This window comes from Pleurodeles waltl, chromosome 5, assembly GCF_031143425.1.
Source record: "Pleurodeles waltl isolate 20211129_DDA chromosome 5, aPleWal1.hap1.20221129, whole genome shotgun sequence".
Taxonomy (NCBI): Eukaryota; Metazoa; Chordata; class Amphibia; order Caudata; family Salamandridae; genus Pleurodeles; species Pleurodeles waltl.
The window spans coordinates 1,836,806,539-1,836,832,726 of record NC_090444.1 but is presented as its reverse complement, the minus strand read 5'-3'; the positions used below and the strand labels follow the sequence as shown (position 1 = coordinate 1,836,832,726).

Below are 26,188 nucleotides of genomic sequence, written 5' to 3'. Positions count from 1 at the left end.
AGAAAAGCGTTGGTCTGCCATAGAGAGGGAGGCCTTTGCTGTGGTCTGGGCTCTGAAGAACTTGAGGCCATACCTGTTTGGCACTCACTTCATTGTTCAGATAGACAACAAACCTCTACTTTGGCTAAAACAAATGAAAGGTGAAAACCCTAAATTGTTGAGGTGGTCCATATCCCTACAGGGAATGGACTATACAGTGGAACATAGACCTGGGAGTAGCCACTCCAATGCAGATGGACTCTCCAGATATTTCCACTTAGACAAAGAAGACTCATCAGGTCATGGCTAGTCTTATTGTCCTTCGTTTGGGGGGGGGTTGTGTAGGAAAGTACCATCTTGCCTGGCATGTTACCCCCATTTTTCACTGTATATATGTTGTTTTAGTTGTATGTGTCACTGAGACCCTGTTCACCAGGGCCCCAGTGCTCATAAGTGTGCCTGAATGTGTTACCTGTGTAGTGACTAACTGTCTCACTGAGGCTCTGCTAATCAGAACCTCAGTGGTTATGCTCTCTCATTTCTTTCTAAATTGTCACTAACAGGCTAGTGACCAATTTTACCAATTTACATTGGCTTACTGGAACACCCTTATAATTCCCTAGTATATGGTACTGAGGTACCCAGGGTATTGGGGTTCCAGGAGATCCCTATGGGCTGCAGCATTTCTTTTGCCACCCATAGGGAGCTCTGACAATTCTTACACAGGCCTGCCACTGCAGCCTGAGTGAAATAACGTCCACGTTATTTCACAGCCATTTTACACTGCACTTAAGTAACTTATAAGTCACCTATATGTCTAACCTTTACCTGGTAAAGGTTAGGTGCAAAGTTACTTAGTGTGAGGGCACCCTGTCACTAGCCAAGGTGCCCCCACATTGTTCAGGGCCAATTCCCCGGACTTTGTGAGTGCGGGGACACCATTACACGCCTGCACTACATATAGGTATATATATGGTAATGGTAACTCCGAATATGGCCATGTAACATGTCTATGATCATGGAATTGCCCCCTCTATGCCATCCTGGCATAGTTGGCACAATCCCATGATCCCAGTGGTCTGTAGCACAGACCCTGGTACTGCCAAACTGCCTTTCCTGGGGTTTCACTGCAGCTGCTGCTGCTGCCAACCCCTCAGACAGGTTTCTGCCCTCCTGGGGTCAAGCCAGGCTTGTCCCAGGATGGCAGAACAAAGGACTTCCTCTGAGAGAGGGTGTTACACCCTCTCCCTTTGGAAAATGGTGTGAAGGCAGGGGAGGAGTAGCCTCCCCCAGCCTCTGGAAATGCTTTCTTGGGCACAGATGTGCCCAATTCTGCATAAGCCAGTCTACACCGGTTCAGGGGACCCCTTAGCCCTGCTCTGGCGCGAAACTGGACAAAGGGAAGGGGAGTGACCACTCCCCTGACCTGCACCTCCCCTGGGAGGTGTCCAGAGCTCCTCCAGTGTGCTCCAGATCTCGGCCATCTTGGAAACAGAGGTGCTGCTGGCACACTGGACTGCTCTGAGTGGCCAGTGCCACCAGGTGACGTCAGAGACTCCTTCTGATAGGCTCCTTCAGGTGTTGCTAGCCTATCCTCTCTCCTAAGTAGCCAAACCCTCTTTTCTGGCTATTTAGGGTCTCTGTCTCTGGGGAAACTTTAGATAACGAATGCAAGAGCTCATCAGAGTTCCTCTGCATCTCTCTCTTCACCTTCTGCCAAGGAATCGACTGCTGACCGCGCTGGAAGCCTGCAAAACTGCAACAAAGTAGCTAAGACGACTACTGCAACTCTGTAACGCTGATCCTGCCGCCTTCTCGACTGTTTTCCTGGTGGTGCATGCTGTGGGGGTAGTCTGCCTCCTCTCTGCACTAGAAGCTCTGAAGAAATCTCCCGTGGGTCGACGGAATCTTCCCCCTGCAACCGCAGGCACCAAAAAGCTGCATTACCGGTCCCTTGGGTCTCCTCTCAGCACGACGAGCGAGGTCCCTCGAATCCAGCAACTCTGTCCAAGTGACTCCCACAGTCCAGTGACTCTTCAGTCCAAGTTTGGTGGAGGTAAGTCCTTGCCTCACCTCGCTAGACTGCATTGCTGGGAACCGCGACTTTTGCAGCTACTCCGGCCCCTGTGCACTTCCGGCGGAAATCCTTTGTGCACAGCCAAGCCTGGGTCCACGGCAATCTAACCTGCATTGCACAGCTTTCTATGTTGGTCTCCGGCGACGTGGGACTCCTTTGTGTAACTTCGGGTGAGCACCGTTTCACGCATCTTCGTAGTGCCTGTTTCTGGCACTTCTCCGGGTGCTACCTGCTGCTGTGAGGGCTCCTTGTCTTGCTCGACGTCCCCTCTACCGCCTGGCGCAACTTGCGACATCCTGGTCCGTCCTGGGCCACAGCAGCGTTCAAAAACGCTAACCGCACGATTTGCAGCTAGCAAGGCTTATTTGCGTTTTTTCGGCGGGAAAACACTTCTGCATGACTCTCCACGGCGAGAGGGATCCGTCCACCAAAGGGGAAGTCTCTAGCCCTTTTCGTTCTTGCAGAAACCTCAGCTTCTTCTGTCCAGTAGAAGCTTCTTTCCACCCACAGCTGGCATTTCCTGGGCATATGCCCATCTCCGACTTGCTTGTGACTTTTGGACTTGGTCCCCTTGTTCCACAGGTACCCTAGATTGGAAATCCATCGTTGTTGCATTGTTGGTTTGTGTCTTTCCTTCATTATTCCTCTATCACGACTTCTTTGTCCTTGGGGGAACTTTAGTGCACTTTGCACTCACTTTTCAGGGTCTTGGGGAGGGTTATTTTTCTAACTCTCACTATTTTCTAATAGTCCCAGCGACCCTCTACAAGGTCACATAGGTTTGGGGTCCATTCGTGGTTCGCATTCCACTTTTGGAGTTTATGGTTTGTGTTGCCCCTATCCCTATGTGTCCCCATTGCATCCTATTGAAACTATACATTGTTTGCACTGTTTTCTAAGACTATACTGCATATTTTTGGTATTGTGTATATATATCTTGTGTATATTTCCTATCCTCTCACTGAGGGTACACTCTAAGATACTTTGGCATATTGTCATAAAACTAGGTGGTACTGTAGTAGCTTCACCAGGCCCAGTTATCCCTTATTAGTGTATAGGGTGTCTAGCAGCTTAGGCTGATAGATAATGGTAGCTTAGCAGAGCAGCTTAGGCTGAACTAGGAGACGTGTGAAGCTACTACAGTACCACTTAGTGTCATATGCACAATATCATAAGAAAACACAATACACAGTTATACTAAAAATAAAGGTACTTTATTTTTATGACAATATGCCAAAGTATCTTAGAGTGTACCCTCAGTGAGAGGATAGGAAATATACACAAGATATATATACACAATAGCAAAAATATGCAGTATAGTCTTAGAAAACAGTGCAAACAATGTATAGTTACAATAGGATGCAATGGGGAAACATAGGGATAGGGGCAACACAAACCATATACTCCAGAAGTGGAATGCGAACCACGAATGGACCCCAAACCTATGTGACTTTGTAGAGGGTCGCTGGGACTATTAGAAAATAGTGAGAGTTAGAAAAATAACCCTCCCCAAGACCCTGAAAAGTGAGTGCAAAGTGCACTAAAGTTCCCCTAAGGACAAAGAAGTCATGTTAGAGGAATAATGCAGTAAAGACACAAACCAGCAATGTAACAACTGTGGATTTCCAATCTAGGGTACCTGTGGAACAAGGGGACCAAGTCCAAAAGTCACAAGCAAGTCGGAGATGGGCAAATGCCCAGGAAATACCAGCTGCGGGTGCAAAGAAGCTTCTACTGGACAGAAGAAGCTGAGGTTTCTGCAGGAACGAAAAGAGCTAGAGATGTCCCCTTTGGTGGACGGATCCCTCTCGCCGTGGAGAGTCGTGCAGAAGTGTTTTCCCGCCGAAAGAACGCCAACAAGCCTTGCTAGCTGTAAATCGTGCGGTTAGCGTTTTTGGACGCTGCTGAGGCCCAGGAGGGACCAGGAGGTCGCAAGGTGGACCAGCAGAGAGACGGGACGTCGAGCAAGACAAGGAGCCCTCTCTGAAGCCGGTAGCACCCGGAGAAATGCCAGAAACAGGCACTACAAGGATGCGTGAAACGGTGCTCGCCGAAGTTGCACAAAGGAGTCCCACGTCGCCGGAGACCAACTTAGAAAGTCGTGCAATGCAGTTTAGAGTGCCGTGGACCCAGGCTTGGCTGTGCACAAAGGATTTCCGCCGGAAGTGCACAGGGGCCGGAGTAGCTGCAAAAGTCGCGGTTCCCAGCAATGCAGCCCAGCGAGGTGAGGCAAGGACTTACCTCCACCAAACCTGGACTGAAGAGTCACTGGACTGTGGGGGTCACTTAGACAGAGTCGCTGGATTCGAGGGACCTCGCTCGTCGTGCTGAGAGGAGACCCAAGGGACCGGTAATGCAGCTTTTTGGTGCCAGCGGTTGCAGGGGGAAGATTCCGTCGACCCACGGGAGATTTCTTCGGAGCTTCTGGTGCAGAAAGGAGGCAGACTACCCCCACAGCATGCACAAGCAGGAAAACAGTCGAGAAGGCGGCAGGATCAGCGTTACAGAGTTGCAGTAGTCGTCTTTGCTACTATGTTGCAGGTTTGCAGGCTTCCAGCGCGGTCAGCAGTCGATTCCTTGGCAGAAGGTGAAGAGAGAGATGCAGAGGAACTCGGATGAGCTCTTGCATTCGTTATCTAATTAATCCCAAGAGACAGAGACCCTAAATAGCCAGAAAAGAGGGTTTGGCTACTTAGGAGAGAGGATAGGCTAGCAACACCTGAAGGAGCCTATCACAAGGAGTCTCTGACGTCACCTGGTGGCACTGGCCACTCAGAGCAGTCCAGTGTGCCAGCAGCACCTCTGTTTCCAAGATGGCAGAGGTCTGGAGCACACTGGAGGAGCTCTGGACACCTCCCAGGGGAGGTGCAGGTCAGAGGAGTGGTCACTCCTCTTTCCTTTGTCCAGTTTCGCGCCAGAGCAGGGCTAAGGGGTCCCCTGAACCGGTGTAGACTGGCTTATGCAGAATTGGGCACATCTGTGCCCAACAATGCATTTCCAGAGGCTGGGGGAGGCTACTCCTCCCCTGCCTTTACACCATTTTCCAAAGGGAGAGGGTGTCACACCCTCTCTCAGAGGAAGTTCTTTGTTCTGCCATCCTGGGCCAGGCCTGGCTGGACCCCAGGAGGGCAGATGCCTGTCTGAGGGGTTGGCAGCAGCAGCTGCAGTGAAACCCCAGGAAGGGCAGTTTGGCAGTACCAGGGTCTGTGCTACAGACCACTGGGATCATGGGATTGTGCCAACTATGCCAGGATGGCATAGAGGGGGCAATTCTATGATCATAGACATGTTACATGGCCATATTCGGAGTTACCATTGTGAAGCTACATATAGGTAGTGACCTATATGTAGTGCACGCGTGTAATGGTGTCCCCGCACTCACAAAGTTCAGGGAATTGGCTCTGAACAATGTGGGGGCACCTTGGCTAGTGCCAGGGTGCCCTCACACTAAGTAACTTTGCACCTAACCTTTACCAGGTAAAGGTTAGACATATAGGTGACTTATAAGTTACTTAAGTGCAGTGTAAAATTTCTGTGAAATAACGTGGACGTTATTTCACTCAGGCTGCAGTGGCAGGCCTGTGTAAGAATTGTCAGAGCTCCCTATGGGTGGCAAAAGAAATGCTGCAGCCCATAGGGATCTCCTGGAACCCCAATACCCTGGGTACCTCAGTACCATATACTAGGGAATTATAAGGGTTTTTCCAGTAAGCCAATGTAAATTGGTAAAAATGGTCACTAGCCTGTTAGTGACAATTTGGAAAGAAATGAGAGAGCATAACCACTGAGGTTCTGGTTAGCAGAGCCTCAGTGAGACAGTTAGGCACCACACAGGGAACACATACATATAGGCCACAACTTATGAGCACTGGGGTCCTGACTAGCAGGGTCCCAGTGACACATAACAAACATACTAAAAACATAGGTTTTTCACTATGAGCACTGGGCCCTGGCTAGCAGGATCCTAGTGAGACAGTGAAAACACCCTGACATACACTCACAAACAGGCCAAAAGTGGGGGTAACAAGGCTAGAAAGAGGCTACTTTCTCACACAACCCCCCCCCCCAAACGAAGGACAATAAGGCTAACCTTGGCCAGTTGAGGCTTTATTGTCTAAGTGGTGATAAGTAGAGAGTAGCTCTGCAATAGACTGGTTACTCCCTTTATCATCCACTATATGGTTACTTCCCTGTGGGGATGTAAACCACCCTGTTTGAAGTTTTGTAGCTAAGCAACAATGTGAAGATGTATTTTCAGAGTTTCTATCAGTAAGTTTTAGTTTAGAGCAGTGGGAATTGTCCACTGAACCTATTTGTAATGATCGAAATGCCAGACAGGGATGCTGTCTCAATAAAGCCATAGCTGGGCAAAAACTTTGTCCATATGGCTGGAAGAGAGAACAGTGATGCTGTTTCTCTTGAGTTGGAGCAGGGCAGGGATGCTGTCCTATGAGCTCCACACTGGGGCAGGGATGCTGTCCTAAGTGTTGTGAGGCAGTGCAGGGTTTCTGCACTAATGTTTCTCTGGGAGGGTTGGAGGGATGCTCCATGTTAACTAAAATGGTGCTCTTTTTCTCACCAATGTTAGTTATCCCACAGAGAGGTACTTCTACCTCAGGGAGTCCAGCTTTGCCAGCTGATGATTCCCTTGGAACAGGTGCCACCCCAGGAGAGGTTTCTCCCACCACAGGAATGGTATCCTGAATGGTAGGGTGGTTAGGGGATACTGTGATACCCTTTTTACCTGTTGAGGGAGAGGGATCCTGAGTTTTCAGGCCTTCTCTCCTTTGCTTTTTCATTTCAGTAGAAATGAGAGGGAACAATTCCTCAGGGATGCCCAGCATGGCTGCATGGGCATAAAAATCTACATCAGCCCAACCTGAGGCCTCTAGGTCATTACCTAAGAGACAGTCTACAGGTAAGCTAGGTGATACCACCACCTGCTTAGGGCCAGTAACTCCACCCCAATTAAACTGAATTATAGCTAAGGGAAGAAACTTAGTTGAGTTATGGACATCAATAATCTTATACTGTTGTCCAATGATGTGTTGATCAGGGTGCACTAGGTTTTCAGTCACCAAAGTGATACTGGCACCTGTGTCCCTGTAGGCCAAGGCCTCAACACCATTTATTGAAACTGTCTGCCTGTACTTATCCATTGTAAGGGGACAAGCAGCCAGTGTGGCAAGGCCAATGCCACTAGGTGTGACAGAAACTGTCTTGGGAGTGACTACCCCAGTTTCTACTATGGACCCAAAAGTGAACCCAACTACACCCTTAACTTGACTGTTGCCAGCAGTCCCACCACTATTACCACTACTGCTAGGGGCACTAGAGCTTGATGTATTAGTGGTGGTAGGCTCAGGGGGTTTACCTGGACAGGACTTATCCCCTGGCCTATGGCCTCTGTTTTTACACACAAAGCACCAAGGCTTTTTAATGTGTGCAGGTTGAGAAGAAGAGGAAGAATTAGTTTTATCCCCACCCTCTGAAGAGTGTTTAAGATTTGAAGTGGGATCTTTGGTTTTACCCTTATCCCCATGCTTATCTTGAGATTTTTCACCATCTTTCTTCTTATTGCCATCTTTGTCACCCCCTGTATGAACTTTTCTGTCCACCCTTGTTCTGACCCATTTGTCTGCCTTCTTTCCCAATTCTTGGGGAGAGGTCAGATCAGAGTCTACCAGGTACTGGTGCAACAAATCAGACACACAATTATTAAGTATATGCTCTCTCAGGATTGTGTTATACAGGCTTTCATAATCAGTAACTTTACTGCCATGTAACCACCCCTCCAAGGCCTTCACTGAATGGTCAATGAAATCAACCCAGTCTTGTGAAGACTCCTTTTTGGTCTCTCTGAACTTTATCCTGTACTGTTCAGTGGTTAAGCCATAACCATCCAGGAGTGCATTCTTAAGAACTTGGAAATTATTAGCATCATTTTCTTTCACAGTAAGGAGCCTATCCCTACCTTTTCCACTAAATGATAGCCATAGGATAGCAGCCCACTGCCTTTGAGGGACATCCTGTACAACACAGGCCCTCTCAAGTGCAGCAAACCACTTGTTAATGTCATCCCCCTCCTTGTAAGGGGGAACTATCTTGTGCAGATTCCTGGAATCATGCTCTTTTACAGGATGACTATGGGGAATACTGCTGCTGCCACCATGGGTTTCTAAACCCAACTTCTGTCTTTCCTTCTCTAATTCTAAAGACTGTCTATCCAAATCCAGCTGTTGCTTCTTGAGCTTCAGTCTGGTTTGTTGCACTCTCAATCTATTGAGCTCCCTTTCTAACAATCTGTCATCAGGGTGGGTGGGAGGGACATTTCTTGATACAGAGGTATGATGGGAATGAACAGAAGGAGACCTGTCCCTTACAGAGGGCACCCTAACAGCTTGGCTAACAGTATAATGTGAGAGCACACCATCAGTATGGTGTGATTCAACCTCTGTACCAACTATGCTAGACTGTCTAGTAATGGGCAGGCTGAGAAGTTTCTTTCCTGAATCTTTTCCTGGGGGAGTCCCTGGATCAGATTGAGAACCATTAGCTACTTTTTCACCAGATTGGGCACTTATGGCCTTATCCTGTACTCTAAGCATGTTAATTAACAGTTCTAAGGAAGGATTCTTCCCTACACTCAAACCTCTCTCTATGCAGAGACTCCTTGCTCCTTTCCAGCTAAGGTGATAATATGCAAGTTTGGACAGATCAACATTTTGGCCTGTGCCAGACATTTTTAGAGAGAGTTAAAGTGATAGTAAAAGATAAAAAGTTTGTCAGAGCTTTTAGAAAGACAGAGAAAAAAACTTTTAAAACTTTTTAGAATTTTTTTGAAAGTTAGAAGTACTTTTCAGCACTTAGAAAAGAGTGAAAAGAGGAAATGCAAAACTTTTTGGCTATGTGTATATACACTGACCTTGTTTTGTATATTTTTCTCTTATGAAAAGTACAATGACAAGAGTGGTAAGTAGTCTCAAAGCACTTATCCCACCGCTGCACAACCAATGTAGGAGGCTGGACTGGCTTGTAGTGAGTACCAAGGGGTACTTGCACCTTGCACCAGGCCCAGTTATCCCTTATTAGTGTATAGGGTGTCTAGCAGCTTAGGCTGATAGATAATGGTAGCTTAGCAGAGCAGCTTAGGCTGAACTAGGAGACGTGTGAAGCTACTACAGTACCACTTAGTGTCATATGCACAATATCATAAGAAAACACAATACACAGTTATACTAAAAATAAAGGTACTTTATTTTTATGACAATATGCCAAAGTATCTTAGAGTGTACCCTCAGTGAGAGGATAGGAAATATACACAAGATATATATACACAATAGCAAAAATATGCAGTATAGTCTTAGAAAACAGTGCAAACAATGTATAGTTACAATAGGATGCAATGGGGAAACATAGGGATAGGGGCAACACAAACCATATACTCCAGAAGTGGAATGCGAACCACGAATGGACCCCAAACCTATGTGACCTTGTAGAGGGTCGCTGGGACTATTAGAAAATAGTGAGAGTTAGAAAAATAACCCTCCCCAAGACCCTGAAAAGTGAGTGCAAAGTGCACTAAAGTTCCCCTAAGGACAAAGAAGTCGTGTTAGAGGAATAATGCAGGAAAGACACAAACCAGCAATGCAACAACTGTGGATTTCCAATCTAGGGTACCTGTGGAACAAGGGGACCAAGTCCAAAAGTCACAAGCAAGTCGGAGATGGGCAAATGCCCAGGAAATACCAGCTGCGGTGCAAAGAAGCTTCTACTGGACAGAAGAAGCTGAGGTTTCTGCAGGAACGAAAAGGGCTAGAGACTTCCCCTTTGGTGGACGCATCCCTCTCTCCGTGGAGAGTCGTGCAGAAGTATTTTCCCGCCGAAAGAACGCCATCAAGCCTTGCTAGCTGTAAATCATGCAGTTAGCGTTTTTGGACGCTGCTGAGGCCCAGGAGGGACCAGGAGGTCGCAAATTGGACCAGCAGAGAGAGGGGACGTCGAGCAAGACAAGGAGCCCTCTCTGAAGCCGGTAGCACCCGGAGAAGTGCCAGAAACAGGCACTACAAGGATGCATGAAACGGTGCTCGCTGAAGTTGCACAAAGGAGTCCCACGTCGCCGGAGACCAACTTAGAAAGTCGTGCAATGCAGGTTAGAGTGCCGTGGACCCAGGCTTGGCTGTGCACAAAGGATTTCCGCCGGAAGTGCACAGGAGCCGGAGTAGCTGCAAAAGTCGCGGTTCCCAGCAATGCAGCCCAGCGAGGTGAGGCAAGGACTTACCTCCACCAAACTTGGACTGAAGAGTTACTGGACTGTGGGGGTCACTTGGACAGAGTTGCTGGATTCGAGGGACCTCGCTCGTCGTGCTGAGAGGAGACCCAAGGGACCGGTAATGCAGCTTTTTGGTGCCTGCGGTTGCAGGGGGAAGATTCCGTCGACCCACGGGAGATTTCTTCGGAGCTTCTGGTGCAGAAAGGAGGCAGACTACCCCCACAGCATGCACAAGCAGGAAAACAGTCGAGAAGGCGGCAGGATCAGCGTTACAGAGTTGCAGTAGTCGTCTTTGCTACTATGTTGCAGGTTTGCAGGCTTCCAGCGCGGTCAGCAGTCGATTCCTTGGCAGAAGGTGAAGAGAGAGATGCAGAGGAACTCAGATGAGCTCTTGCATTCATTATCTAAGGAATCCCAAGAGACAGAGACCCTAAATAGCCAGAAAAGAGGGTTTGGCTACTTAGTAGAGAGGATAGGCTAGCAACACCTGAAGGAGCCTATCACAAGGAGTCTCTGACGTCACCTGGTGGCACTGGCCACTCAGAGCAGTCCAGTGTGCCAGCAGCACCTCTGTTTCCAAGATGGCAGAGGTCTGGAGCACACTGGAGGAGCTCTGGACACCTCCTAGGGGAGGTGCAGGTCAGGGGAGTGGTCACTCCCCTTTCCTTTGTCCAGTTTCGTGCCAGAGCAGGGCTAAGGGGTCCCCTGAACCGGTGTAGACTGGCTTATGCAGAATTGGGCACATCTGTGCCCAACAAAGCATTTCCAGAGGCTGGGGGAGGCTACTCCTCCCCTGCCTTCACACCATTTTCCAAAGGGAGAGGGTGTCACACCCTCTCTCAGAGGAAGTTCTTTGTTCTGCCATCCTGGGCCAGGCCTGGCTGGACCCCAGGAGGGCAGATGCCTGTCTGAGGGGTTGGCAGCAGCAGCAGCTGCAGTGAAACCCCAGGAAGGGCAGTTTGGCAGTACCAGGGTCTGTGCTACAGACCACTGGGATCATGGGATTGTGCCAACTATGCCAGGATGGCATAGAGGGGGCAATTCCATGATCATAGACATGTTACATGGCCATATTCGGAGTTACCATTGTGAAGCTACATATAGGTAGTGACCTATATGTAGTGCACGCGTGTAATGGTGTCCCCACACTCACAAAGTTCAGGAAATTGGCTCTGAACAATGTGGGGGCACCTTGGCTAGTGCCAGGGTGCCCTCACACTAAGTAACTTTGCACCTAACCTTTACCAGGTAAAGGTTAGACATATAGGTGACTTATAAGTTACTTAAGTGCAGTGTAAAATGGCTGTGAAATAACGTGGACGTTATTTCACTCAGGCTGCAGTGGCAGGCCTGTGTAAGAATTGTCAGAGCTCCCTATGGGTGGCAAAAGAAATGCTGCAGCCCATAGGGATCTCCTGGAACCCAAATACCCTGGGTACCTCAGTACCATTACTAGGGAATTATAAGGGTGTTCCAGTAAGCCAATGTAAATTGGTAAAAATGGTCACTAGCCTGTTAGTGACAATTTGGAAAGAAATGAGAGAGCATAACCACTGAGGTTCTGGTTAGCAGAGCCTCAGTGAGACAGTTAGGCACCACACAGGGAACACATACATATAGGCCACAACTTATGAGCACTGGGGTCCTGACTAGCAGGGTCCCAGTGACACATAACAAACATACTGAAAACATAGGGTTTTCACTATGAGCACTGGGCCCTGGCTAGCAGGATCCTAGTGAGACAGTGAAAACACCCTGACATACACTCACAAACAGGCCAAAAGTGGGGGTAACAAGTCTAGAAAGAGGCTACTTTCTCACAATATTGTGCAAGTGACATTGGTGGTACTGTAGGAGCTTCACTCGTCTCCTAGTTTAGCCTAAGCTGCTCTGCTAAGCTACCATTATCTATCAGCCTGTGCTGCTAGACACCCTATACACTAATAAGGGATAACTGGGCCTGGTGCAAGGTGCAAGTACCCCTTGGTACTCACTACAAGCCAGTCCAGCCTCCTACAATGTTACCCCCATATTTCACTGTATATATGTTGTTTTAGTTGTATGTGTCACTGGGACCCTGCCAGCCAGGGCCCCAGTGCTCATAAGTGTGCCCTGTATGTGTTACCTGTGTTATGACTAACTGTCTCACTGAGGCTCTGCTATCCAGAACCTCAGTGGTTATGCTCCCTCATTTCTTTCCAAATTGTCACTAACTGGCTAGTGACCAATTTCACCAATTTACATTGGCATACTGGAACACCCTTATAATTCCCTAGTATATGGTACTGAGGTACCCAGGGTATTGGAGTTCAAGGAGATCCCCATGGGCTGCAGCCTTTCTTGTGCCACCCATAGGGAGATCTGACAATTCTTACACAGGCCTGCCAGTGCAGCCTGAGTGAAATAACGTCCACGTTATTTCACAGCCATTTACCACTGCACTTAAGTAACTTATAAGTCACCTATATGTCTAACCTTTACCTAGTAAAGGTTGGGTGCTAAGTTAATTAGTGTTTGGGCACCCTGGCACTAGCCAAGGTGCTCCCACATTGTTCAGGGCAATTTCCCCGGACTTTGTGAGTGCGGGGACACCATCACACTGTGCACTGTACATAAATCACTACCTATGTACAGCGTCACAATGGTAACTCCGTACATGGTCATGTAACATGTCTACGATCATGGAATTGTCACCCCAATGCCATTCTGGCATTGGGGGTACAATTCCATGATCCCCCGGGTCTCTAGCACAGAACCCGGGGGTAAGCACCTATCAGGAGGGGGCTCTTACGTCACCTGCCTGGCCTGGCCACTCAGATGCTCCCAGAGTTCCCTGACAATCATGGAAACTATATGGCAGAACCCAGGGACCCCCTGGAGGAGCTCTGAGCACACACCCATTTGGTGATGGACAGGGGCGTGGTCACTCCCCTCTCCATTGTCCAGTGAATGCCAGAGTGGTGACTGGGGTTCCCTGAACCAGTGTGGACTGGTTTATGCATGGACAGCACCAAATGTGCCTTTCAAAGCATACAAGTGCGTGGGGAGGCTACCCCTCCCAAGCCAGTCACACCTGTTTCCAAAGGGAGAGGGTGTTATCTCCCTCTCCCAAAGGAAGTCCTTTGTTCTGCCTTCCTGGGCTTGATTAGATCAAGCAGGCGGAGGGCAGAAACCTGTCTGAGGAGTGGCAGCAGCTTGGGCTGCCTGGAAAACCCTGTAAGACTGGTAGTAGCAGTGTTGGATGACCTCTAAGGAGCCCCCACAGTGCATGGAGTCCTACTTCCAATTCTTGCAAAGCACTGGGGTATGATTCCGACATGTTTGATAACAAGCATGCCCAGGGTCAGAGTTACTGTTATGTAGCTAGACATAGGCAGTGACCTATGTCCAGTACACAGGGAAATTGGCATCCCCGCACTCACGAACTCCAGGAAAATGAAATTGGACTTTGTGGGGGCACCTCTGCTAGCGCAGGGGTGCCCTCACACACAGGTGTAGGAGGCTGGCCTGGCTTATAGTGGGTACCTGATGGTACTTACACCTTGTGTCAGGTCCAGTTATCCCTTATTAGTAGATTAGTAGTGTTCTAGCAGCCTAGGCTGATAGAGGTAGCTATAGCAGAGCAGCTTAGGCTGAACTAGGAGGCATGCAAAGCTCCTACTATACCACTTATATCATAAGAACCACAATAGTCAGAGTTACTAAAAATAAAGGTACTTTATTTTAGTGACAATGTGCCAAAAATATCTCAGAGGATATACTCCCTCAGGAGGTAAGTAAAATACACCAAATATACACACAAACCAAAATCAGGTAAGTAAACAGTTAGAAAAGTAGTGCAAACACTGGAGAATACAATAGGATGCAATAGGCCTAGGGGCAACACAAACCATATACTAAGCAAGTGGAATGCGAACCACTTAGGGACCCCAGGCCTAGTGTAGTGTGTAGAGGGTCGCTGGGAGTGTAAGAAAACACTAAGGGTGTCCTAGATACCCCACCCCAAGACCTTGAAAGTAGGAGTAAATTTACCGTACTTCCCCAGAAACACACTAAAGTGGTGATAGGAGATTCTGCAAGGACAACAACTGACTGCAAAGCACTGAAGACAGATTCCTGGACCTGAGGACCTGTAAAGGCGGGATTGCAGGAATGTGGAATCGCGGGCACGGCACTAGAATGGATCAGCTCATATGTATATGGTAGATCCTTTCAGGTGCTGGATAGATCCTACATCTCTAAGCGCACCTTCAGTACTTGCGGTGTTCCTCAAGGTTCAGCGCTGAGTCCGCTACTCTTTAATGTCTATATGAGGCCTTTGGCAGGGATCGTAGAACCATTTGGAGTAAAATTGGTCTCATATGCAGACGATACCCAACTAGTTGTCTCCTTCTCGAAAGCTCGACCAGACCTGGGCACGGCATTAGGACCATGCCTGGAAGCAGTGGCTTCTTGGATGGCGGGCAGTAAAATGAAGCTTAACAACGAAAAAACAGAGGTGATGTACTTTGGGAATAATAGACCCCTAGCTATGTCCAGCAATCTAGACGGAGCCTCCACTCTGCCTCCTCCGAAAAGCCTTATTAAAAGCTTGGGCGTCTGGTTGGATCCCCTATTATCAATGGCACAACATGCCAATAGAATAGCAGGAACCTCATTTGCCCTGCTTAGGATGCTTAGAAAGGTTCTAACAATATTACCTTTTTTGGCTAGAAGATTGGTCATCCAGGCGGTGATAGGCTCGCGAATTGACTATGGCAACGCCTTGTTTATAGGATCTCCTAAATTTGTTATCCAAAGACTGCAAAGAGTACAGAATGCTGCGGCACGCCTACTTTTAAACATCCCCAAACAATACTCTATAAGAGCAGGAATCGTCTCCTTACACTGGCTTCCGGTTGCAGAGAGGATTCAGTTTAAGGCCCTTTGTCATATTCACAGGGCCATCTTTAATAAGGGTCCTGAAATGCTTAAAACACTGGCACAGATCTATGTTCCAGCTAGGCCACTCAGATCCTCATCAGCTAACCTGATCATGGTACCATCGGTTAGGAAGGCAAGATGGGGAGGAAGATCACTGGCATATCAAGGTGCTGTGCTGTGGAACAACCTGCCTTTCAGTATAAGATCTAATTCTCAAGAAACTTCCTTTAGGAAGGACCTGAAAACATGATTATTTAAAATCTAAATTCTTCAACGAATAGAAATAGTTTCATCTTTGCGATGGCATTTGAAGCGCTACGAGGCCTTTTGGCAGTTAGGCGCTATATAAATACGCATAACATAACATAACATAACATAAAGGAAGGGGACCAAGTCCAAGAGTCACAAAAGTGTCAAGGGGGTGCAGGAACCCACTAAATCCTGGAGACAGGTGCAAAATGGCTGCCACCGGGTGGAAGAAGCTGAAGATTCTGAAACAACGGAAGATGCCAGGAACTTCTTTGAACAGAAGATGTCCCACGGTGTGCTGGAGGATGCAGAGTTGTTTCCACGCAGAAAGACCACAAACAAGCCTTGCTACCTACACAGGTCGCGGTTGAAGAAAATGGGTGCTGCCCGGGCCCAGGAAGGTCCAGGAGGTTTCCCCTTGGAGGAGGAGACAGAGGGGACACTCAGCAGCACAGAGAGCCCACGCAGAAGCAGGCAGCACCCACAGAAGCACTTGAATAGGCGTTCAAGATATCTGAGCATGGCGGTCATCTCAACACTACAAAGGAGGGTCCCATGAAGCCGGTGGTCAACTCAGCGAGTTGAGCAATGCAGGACGGAGTGCTGGGGACCTGGGCTATGCTGTGCACAAAGGATTCCTTGCACAGAAGCCCTAGCAGCTGCAGTTCATGCAGTACACAGGACTACTGTCCAAATTTGGACAAGACCACTGGACTGTTGGGGTCACTTGGATCCAGCTCCTGTGTTCCAGGGACCACACTCGTCGAAATGAGAGAGGACCCAGAGGACCGGTGAAGCAGAAGTTTGGTGCCTGCGTTAGCAGGGGGAAGATTCCGTCAACCCACAGGAGATTTCTTCGTGGCTTCTGGTGCAGGATGAAGGCAGGCAGCCCCCAAAGCATGCATCACCAGGAAACAGTCGAGAAAGCCGGCAGGATTAGGTGCTACAATGTTGCTGGTAGTCTTCTTGCTACTTTGTTGCAGTTTGCAGGCGTCCTGGAGCAGTCAGCGGTTGATCCTTGGCAGAAGTCGAAGAGAGGTGCAGAGGAACACTGGTGAATTCTTGCAAGTCGTTATCTGAGGAAAAGCCCACAGGAGAGACCCTAAATAGCCCTCAGAGGAGGATTGGCCACCTAGTCAGGTAAGCACCTATCAGGAGGGGTCTCTGACGTCACCTGCTGGCACTGGCCACTCAGAGGCCTCCAGTGTGCCCTCACAACCTCCGAATTCAAGATGGCAGAGGTCTGAGACACACTGGAGGAGCTCTGGGCACCACCCCTAGGGAGGTGATGGATAGGGGAGTGGTCATTCCTCTTTCCTTTGTCCAGTTTCGACCACCAGAGCAGGGACTGGGGGTTCCCTGAACCAGTGTAGACTGGCTTATGCAAGGAGGGCACCATCTGTGCCATTCAAAGCATTTCCAGAGGCTGGGGGAGGCTACTCCTGCTCAGCCCCTAACACCTATTTCCAAAGGGAGAGGGTGTAACACCCTCTCTCAGAGGAAATTCTTTGTTCTGTCTTCCAGGGACTGGGCTGCCCAGATCCCAGGAGGGCAGAACCCAGTCTGTGGGGTGGCAGCAGCGGTAGCTGCAGAGAAAACCCCAGAGAGCTGGTTTGGCAGTATCCAGGGTCCATAGTGGAGCCCCGGGGATGCATGGGATTGGCACCCCAATACCAGATTTGGCATGGGGGGACAATTCCATGATCTTAGACATGTTACATGGCCATATTCGGAGTTACCATTGTGAAGCTACATATAGGTATTGACCTATATGTAGTGCATGCGTGTAATGGTGTCCCCGCACTCACAAAGTCTGGGAAAATTGCCCTGAACTATGTGGGGGCACCTTTGCTAGTGCAAGGGTGCCCTCACACTTAATAACTTTGCACCTAACCTTCACTAAGTGAGGGTTAGACATAAAGGTGACTTATAAGTTACTTAAGTGCAGTGTAAAATGGCTGTGAAATAACGTGTGTTATTTCACTCAGGCTTCAGTGGCAGTCCTGTGTAAGATTTGTCTGAGCTCCCTGTGAATGGCAAAAGAAATGCTGCAGCCCATAGGGATCTCCTGGAACCCCAATACCCTGGGTACCTAGGTACCATATACTAGGGAATTATAAAGGTGTTCCAGTGTGCCAATAAGAATTGGTGAAAATTGTCACTAGCTTATAGTGACAATTTTAAAGGCAGGAAGAGCATAAGCACTGAGGTTCTGGTTAGCAGAGCCTCAGTGACACAGTTAGTCACTACACAGGTACACACATTCAGGCCACAAACTATGAGCACTGGGGTCCTGGCTAGGAGGATCCCAGTGACACGGGCAAAAACAAACTTACATACATGTAAAAATGGGGGTAACATGCTAGGCAAGATGGTACTTTCCTATAATCACAATGTGCTGTGATTTGATACAGATCATTTTTAATTTTTAAATGGTGTTACTATACATTTGTACGCAGCACAGTCTTAAGTTTTAAACAACATGTTTATTCATTCATTTTGTGTCCCTCCATAAGATGTTGATTATTATAGATGTTGTAAAGCGGGGACTAATGGACCTTTTCTGTTGGAAAGCCTGCTGTAGCTTTACGGCTATGAGAGTATGATGGAATGTACTAAACTAGTTTGCTAACTCACAAAGTGCCTTTAGAATCTCATCATGAATCACAAAGCGAACTGGGCTTGAGTGGTGTTTCTTCTCAATAACAAAGGGATTTATTAATGGTCTGCCATTACAACTGTGGTGGCAAACCATTGAACAAATACTGATAAACGACATGGGCAGTATTTGTTTCACAAAGGGAAAGTTGACTCTGTCATATAGCTTCCACCATGTAGATAATTGCTGGCCCCAGGGGAAGCAGATAATGGTTCATGGGTACAGTGCAAGTTCCCCTGATAGTATTCCCTGTACACTGAGGGGCATATTCACGAGATTGTCAAAAAGTGCAGTGCAGTGCAGCAAGTCACATTGCTGTGCTCCACTAAGTGACAGGTAAAGGGCCGGAATGCAGTGTATTTAAGTCAATAGGGCGCATTTATGTCTTTTCCCCTTTACTGGCACCCTTTTGGCTGCCTAGTGCCAATGCGGCACCCTTGCACCATGATGCAAGGGTGCCTCCGTTGCATGCAGGATTGTTTTTGTGCAAGAAGGAGCAATTACATTTCTCCTTGTTACGCCTCACCTGAGGAGGCATTGGTTTTTGGTGCATTTCCAGGTCTACCACTTCTGGTAAATCTTAATTCATCAAAATCCATGGATGTTGCTTGGGAACATCCACGGAACACCAATGGAAATACCTACCTGGCGCAGAGTAATGCAACACAGCAATTTGCATTGCATTACTCAAGAATTATGAAGCCACTCAGGCATGGCTTCATAAATCTCTTTTTTCAGTTGCATTGCTCTCGCACCATGTTGCGTGTTGCAAGAGCGATGCAAAGGGGCTCGTAAATATACCCCTGAATTTTAAAAGAAAATGTTGCCATGCGTGGGATGTGAATGCAGGGATGGAGGTCTGCCTCTCATTGCAGGCTTTCTTTCTTCCATCTGCAGCCATTTTCAGAGGATCTCAAAATGTCCTGCCTCATACCCATTATTGAGGCCAGGGAGTTTGTGATCTGCTGCAGATGGGCCTTTTAAAACGCAACTCATTACTGCAATTCTATGCCAGTGGCTAGTTAATGAGTAAACTGCACAAACTGACATCAGGCTCCAGGTACACATTCTGGATTTGAAATCAGTCTTTTCAGGAGCCTTAAACACTGTTGATGTGACCATTCCCTATTGGGAGGTCAATTATATATTGGAAATGTGACCCAGCCTCCCATTGATCAGAGATAATCTCTGCAAGAGGTAAAAATATGTTTTGCACATTATTTTATGGTACAATGTAGATTTCGAAATATTTAATTTCATGTCATAGCTTGAAACCCATAAACGAGCAATGGTTTGCAAAAAACTAGATTGGATCTATGGCTCCACAGTGCTATGTCAAAATATTGTGTTTTTTAAATTATATTGCTTGGGCATAAGAATATACATGAGATGAAGCCTTTGAGTCAGTAAAAACGTTAATTTTTATAGGGTTTGGGGAAGAGGGAAAGGGCAATGGGGCATGCATTGCGATAATTAGAAAAGGAGCACGCAGAGTGACAGGTTGTTGCAAATATAGCCAATAGTATGCGAAAAAAAAAACCTGTTTTGAAACTCCTGCAATTCTCCATTGATTTTTTCAATATCCACCTCTGTCCAAAGCATCTCATAATATCCACTAATGTTAGTCATTACCGCATCATATAGGCTGTACAGCTTCTGAAGCAATCCAAGCTCCTTCCTAAAAGACATATAAGATAACATCTAAGTACAAAAATAGTGTTACACCCGTGTGCAGAACATAAGAAAGACAAACAGAGAGGGACATAAAAAATAAGGGTGTTTCACAGAGGATAAACAAGATTAGAACATATATTTATTTAGTTACAAATGATTACAGTACTGACAAAATGTAAAAGTATGTGAACCTTGTGACCTATAAAATTTATCAACTATAGCATAGGAAGCAGCTATGTATATTTTTCCTGTTATAAATGAAGGAGAATGGATAAAAAAATATGATGAGGAATTTGATATGACTGACAGACATAACTAAAAAAGCAATTTCTCACCTGTGTGTTGCTGAGTATGGACTGTACTAATAAGGAAAGATTGGTTTCTTACCCGTAATCCCAGTTCTCTCTTAGGGAAATCTCCATTGAAGTCATAAGTACTGAATAGTCCCGCCCAAGTGCGGGGATCCCAGAGCACTTTTCCATAATATATCTTCTTAAGAGTAGATGTTTGCCTTTCTTCGGGAAGTCCTGTAGAGTCACTGAAGAGAAAAAAACATTATGAGCTTATAGGAACAAGCTACAGTGGCCCAATTTGTCATCTTGTTTATTCAAAAAGGGAGCCAGCAGCTTAAATCTCTTTCACAAACACTTTTTCTTAGAGTACAGAGATGTAGGAACACAGGACAGTGTAAATGTAGCCCCATAGACTGTCATTATGTCACAAATAGAGACTGCGTCTTTAAGAACCAGTATCCCATCATGTTCAGCAGGTGACAGTTGCTTCAGTTCCTTTTGAAGCAATGCGTGAGTGAGATGTAGGTACCATGGTTACCATTGTCAACTCCACTGGGGAGGTGGGAGAGTTGCTTATGACTTCAATGGAGATACCCCTTTTCATTGATAGTCATAAGCACTAAACAGAGTAGCAAGCTCATCCCCACCAAGACTGGTGAAGAAGACAGAGGAATTACTTCACTAGTCATTAAGCTAATAGGTTTATGAGACAGGCCTGTCCTACTTGAGCATCTGTTCTAGCATCAGAGTCCAAGCAGTCGTACTTGGTGAATGTGTGAACAGATCTCCACGTAGCTGCTTTGCAAATTTCCACTAGAGGAACATTGCTCATTACAGTGGCAGTGTCCGCTTTACCCCCAGTGGAATGTGCCTTCAGTCTAGCTGTTAGTGTATTGTTAACTTTTTGATAGCACAAAAGAATACAGGACACTACCCATCAGGAAATGGAATGTTTGGAAGTGACTAACCCCATAAAGACCAGACCATAGTTGATAAAGAATTGGTCCAATCTGCAGATGTCATGCACTTTATCTAGACAAAACTTCAAGAGCCTCCTCACATCTAAAAAATGAAGCGTTCTTTCAGCGGGAGATGAAGGATGCTGAAAGTATGTCAGTAAAGAGATCCTGTGATTGACATGAAAATCCAAAATAACTTTAGGGAGAAACTTCAGGTGAGTCCTCATGACTACTTTGTTAGAGTGGAAGACAGTATATAGTCAGTGAGAGCATTATGCTTGGATCTTGCTAACCCTACTTTCTGATTTGATCGCTACAAGGAAAGCGGTTTTCCATTGAAGATGTTATAGGGAAGCCTTGTGAATGGGCTCTAAAGGATCCTGCATTATCCGTGAAAGTACTATGTTGAGCTCCCATGGAGGTGAAGGATGCCTAATGGGAGGGAAACCTTCTTTAACCCTGCTAGAAAATCCTTGATTAAGGGAATTTTGAAAAACAAGGTTTGTGAAGGACATTTTCTGTAGGCAGTAACGGCTACCACGTAAATTTTTATTGAAGAGAGACAGATTTTGCCATATCTAGTAAATATGGAAGAATTACATCTTCCTGGCAAGTTGTAGGGTTCAAGTTTTGGGAGAAACACCAAATGCACAATCTCTTCCACTTGAAGGCATATGTGGAACAGGTTGAATGATGCTTGGCCAGTTGAGGGTCTCTATGCAGTCTTGTGACAGGTTCAAGTGTCCCTACTGCACTAGATCAGAAGCAATGCAGCCCAATTCAGGAAGGAGAGATTGGGGTGAACCACCTGGCCTCCAAATTTCGTTAGTAGGTTTAGTCTGTATGGCAGATTGAGATGTGGATGCTGTGACAAGTGAAGAATGTCTGTAAACCACCACTGATGTGGCCAATCCAGGTCTATTAGGATAATTTTGGCTCTTGACTAGTACAGCTTGATGAGGACTGAGAGGATTGGGGGAATCAGCAGAAATGCATTACAGAAATCTATTGGAACAGTCGATCCATAGGGAATTCCCCAGAGTCCCTGGTTGGAAGTACCTTGAGGCGAAGCTTTGGCATTTTGTGTTTTCTGTGGTGGCGAACAAGTCGAGGGTTGGATCGCCCCACAGATTGAAGATGTATTGAATGACATTGTCGTGCAAAACCCATTCACACTTTTCTCGTCGAACTCTGCAGAGAGCGTTTGACTGAGTATTTTGTACACTTGGAAGGTGAGTTGCTGTGATTATTAGGATCCTGGCTATGAGCTGTTTCCAAATTATCTGGGGCTTGTGAGACAAGAGCCTGGATCTGGTTCCCCCTGCTTGTTGATGTAGCACATGGTGGTTGTATTGTCCATCTGAACAAGCAGGGACTGGGTCTTGAATGGTGGGCAAAAAGCTTTGAGCACTAGATAAACTATCTGGAGTTCACGGAGATTGATGTGATAGGTCATCTCTCTCGGAGACCATGTGCCCTCAGTTTGGAGGTGATTCATGTGGGCTCCCCATCCCAGTAGTGGTTACATCCGTTACAATTGTTTGAGAAGGAACCTGCTGATGAAATGGCATTCACTGAAGCAGGTTGGCTGGAGAGCACCTTCATTTCAGGGGCTGTTTTACATGAAGGGACAGCTTGATCCTGTCCTCCCAGTTGCCCATTAATTTGTCCCACTGGTCCTTGAGACATTTTTGGAACGGCCGCATGTGGAGAAGGGCATTTGGAGGAAGGAAGAAACAGGAGGCCATTGAGCTGAGAAAGGATGACACCGCCCTCACCACTGGATGAGAGACTTTCCTGAGAGAGTGACACTTCTGAAGGATTGATAAGCATCTCTCCACCGAAGAACACACTCTTGCCTGAATGGTGTTGATGGAGGCTCCCAAATAATGCAAAGTTTGAACTGGGGTAGTATTGAATTGCTGTGGTTGACATGAAGGCTCAACTATTGAAGGAGATCGCAGGTCCAGTTGTATTAGAGCTGGGCTTCCTGAGAAGTTGATGCCTTTATTAGCTGATTGTTTAGATATGGGTAGACAAGGACTCTTTGTTTTCTGAGGTTGGCAGCCACAGCTGCCATGCACTTCGAGAATGTTCTGGGTGCTGACTGTAGGCCAAATGGAAATACTTGGTACTTATAATGATGCTGACCCAAAACGAACCTCAAGAACTTTTTATGTTTTCTGGCAATTTATATATGAAAATATGTATCCTGGAGGTTAATGGAGCAGAGTGAATCTCCCTGATGTAGTTGGGGAAAATTGTTATGTAATGCCAGCATCCGGAACTTCTCTTGCCGAATTCATTTGTTGGCCATCTTCAGGCTGAGAATAGCTCTGAATTTGTTCTTGCCTTTTTTCTTCACCAGAGAGTAGTTGGAATAAATGCCTGTTCACCGTTGTTGTTGAGGAAGGGCCCCCACTGCATGTTTCTGAAACAAGATGTTGACTTGAGATCGTAGCATTTGCAGGTGGTGATTGGATGGTTTTGGTGCATGGTCGGAGGAGGACTTATGAACCTGGGACAATACCCATGTTGAACAATATTCAATACCCAGTTGTCTTTCGCGATTTCTTGCCACTCTGCCAGAAAGTGAGGAATACTTCCCTCTACCTGAGTGAGTTATGGAAGAGGGGGAAGTAAAGATTGATGGTTTTCCTCCTTGAGTCAGTTGCTGGGAGGAGCTGAAGGAGGTCGAGGTCGAAGAGTGGATCGACTTCGCGACATCAACGGAGGTCGACATCGAGGAACATATCAACATTGAGGTCTTGACAGAAAAAGAGGAGACACATCTCATAATCACCAGGATCTTATAACTCAAGAATGTACTCTCCATCTTTGCTGATAGTCCTACTGGACTCTCCTTCACCGCTACCATCTCTGCCTCCACCTCCTCCATCTCCACCACCACGCCACATGTTCCTCCTCTGCTTTCAGGGCCATTTCTACCAGCACCAATACCTCCACCTTTGAAACTGCTTCTCCCCTAAGGCCAAGGTCACATTCCAGAAAGCTCCATCACTGACATCACCACAGGCACCACAGTTCAAGGTGTTTGTCATCCCATCCATCAACATAACGCTCTCGCCATCACTGTCACTCATATAGATCAAGATCTAGATCACATTCAAGGTCCAGACATCATTCCAGGTATACATCCTCGACTTCTACAGGATGCTACTCGCTGACACTATCAGACTCTCCACCACCTCGTGTCCTTCCGGTAAATGACATCACTACCTTCCAGGAGGTCTTAATGAGAGGAGCAACCAAACCTAATATACAGATGTCAGTACGTACTGCTTCTACATCAGTGATACTTGACACTCTTCACAACGCTTAGCATCCAAACCAGTCCTTGCTTTAGTGCCAGGCCTCCCAGATCCAGCAATGGAACTGTTTCTGACTCCGACTTCAATTAAGTCTGCTCCATCAAGGCTGCTAACGAAATATAGACCTCCAGAGCAGGATTCACTCTTCTTCCGTTCTGACCCACCTCCAGACTCAGTAGTCATCCTAGCGGCCAAGAAACACCATGCCACTACTCCTGCCTCTTCTGTGCTATTGCATAAACAGATCAAGAAGTTGGACTCTGCAGACTGCAAAGTATGTAGCACAGCTGCAACTACTGTGAAGGCAGACAGCGCTAATGCCCTTCTCTGCAGATATGAAAGGGCATTGTGGGAGTCCATTCAAAAATTTGCTAAAACCTACCAAGTGAGCATTGAGAATCCTTTCTGGAGGTAGTAAATGAGAGCTTGATTGTCTCAAGCCAGATCACTAGTGCCCCATCTGATTCTTCCTTGTTGGCAGCACACAAATATTGTCACAGTGTGGCCCTGCCTAGACATTCTTGGCTCTGTCTCACATCTCTTAAACTGGAGTCCCAACAAAGGATCCTCAATCTTCCATTTTCAGGATCCACTCTCTTTGGCAGCCACACCGATGACAAAATCACTCAGATGAAATCTGAGATGGGCACCCTTAAGGCGGTTGGCCTGGAAAGGCCAAAAGAACAAAGAAAGTCATTCAAGCCCTACCAGCGCCGGTATTACTCTCAGAGGGTTCAAACCCCTCACTGGTATCAAGGTCTCCAACATCCTCAAAAGCAACAACAAAAAAACACTCCTCTATATGGATAAGTCTTGATGCATCAGCTTCGACCCACTCCTCAACATCAATCTCCTTCTGTGTGTCGACAGAGTATGAGTCTTCGACGTCAGTCTCCGTCTCTTCCTCAACGTCGACCCAGCCCTTGATGACGAGCAAGTCAGTGCCGTACCTTGACTCGACGTCAGTCCCTCTCAACATTCACGGGGAACAATGTCTTATCTGGACAGGTACCCTCTTTCTGGACCATCTGCGTCCTTCCTCCAGAGGAAGATGGCAGAGCCCTGGTTGAGGACTGACTCTCTCCTCGTTCTGAAGCCCCACCTTCAGACTGTGTCTGCTGCTTTTCTTTTGTGCCATGTTGACAAATCTTCTCCCTTTCCCTCAGGGTATACCTTCAAAACGTCCTGCAGTGATGACAATCTTCATGGCAATCTCAGGAACGTGGCTTGCTGGAAGGCAAATAATGCAGATGTCGTGAGCATCTGATTTGGCCTTCTTTCTCCCACAGGCAGGACACTTATCAAATAAAGAAAACACTATTTCTGAGAAAATACCACAAATTTCTGTCAGAAAATGGCAGGAAATGGAAGAGAGTGACAAAATACATCAAATATACTTTTGTACAATTCCACTGGTGAATTGTAAAAAAAAAAAACCTAAAAGGCCAAGTTGAGTACTCCAAGATCCTGTCAGCCTGAGCCTGAAAAAAAAACGGAAGCAACTGTCTGTCACCTGCTGAGCTTGATGGGATACCGGTGGTCCCTAGGTATGTATAGGCACAGTCTCTATTTTTAACTCACATAATGACAGCCTATGGGACTGCTTTCCTTCATGTTTATACTCTAACAAAAATGGGGTTTGTGAAAGAGATTTAAGCTGTTTTACAAAAACATCCTAGATAAATGATACACTTATATGATTATCCTGACCACCTTTTTAAACGTAATATGAAAAAGTGGACCACTGTAGCCAGTCCCAAAAGGTTGTAGA

The 26,188-nt window shown here is 46.9% G+C and overlaps 1 protein-coding gene across 1 annotated transcript in view; it reads right to left on the bottom strand.

Annotated features, from left to right (window-relative positions):
• The window catches only part of DNAH8 (dynein axonemal heavy chain 8), a 9,979,189-nt gene that overhangs the window by 5,037,812 nt on the left and 4,915,189 nt on the right, over positions 1–26,188 (bottom strand). Inside the window, exon 38 of the mRNA XM_069236651.1 lies at positions 19,700–19,837. Coding sequence (XP_069092752.1) covers positions 19,700–19,837 — 138 coding nt within the window. The remainder of the gene's footprint in view (positions 1–19,699; positions 19,838–26,188) is intronic.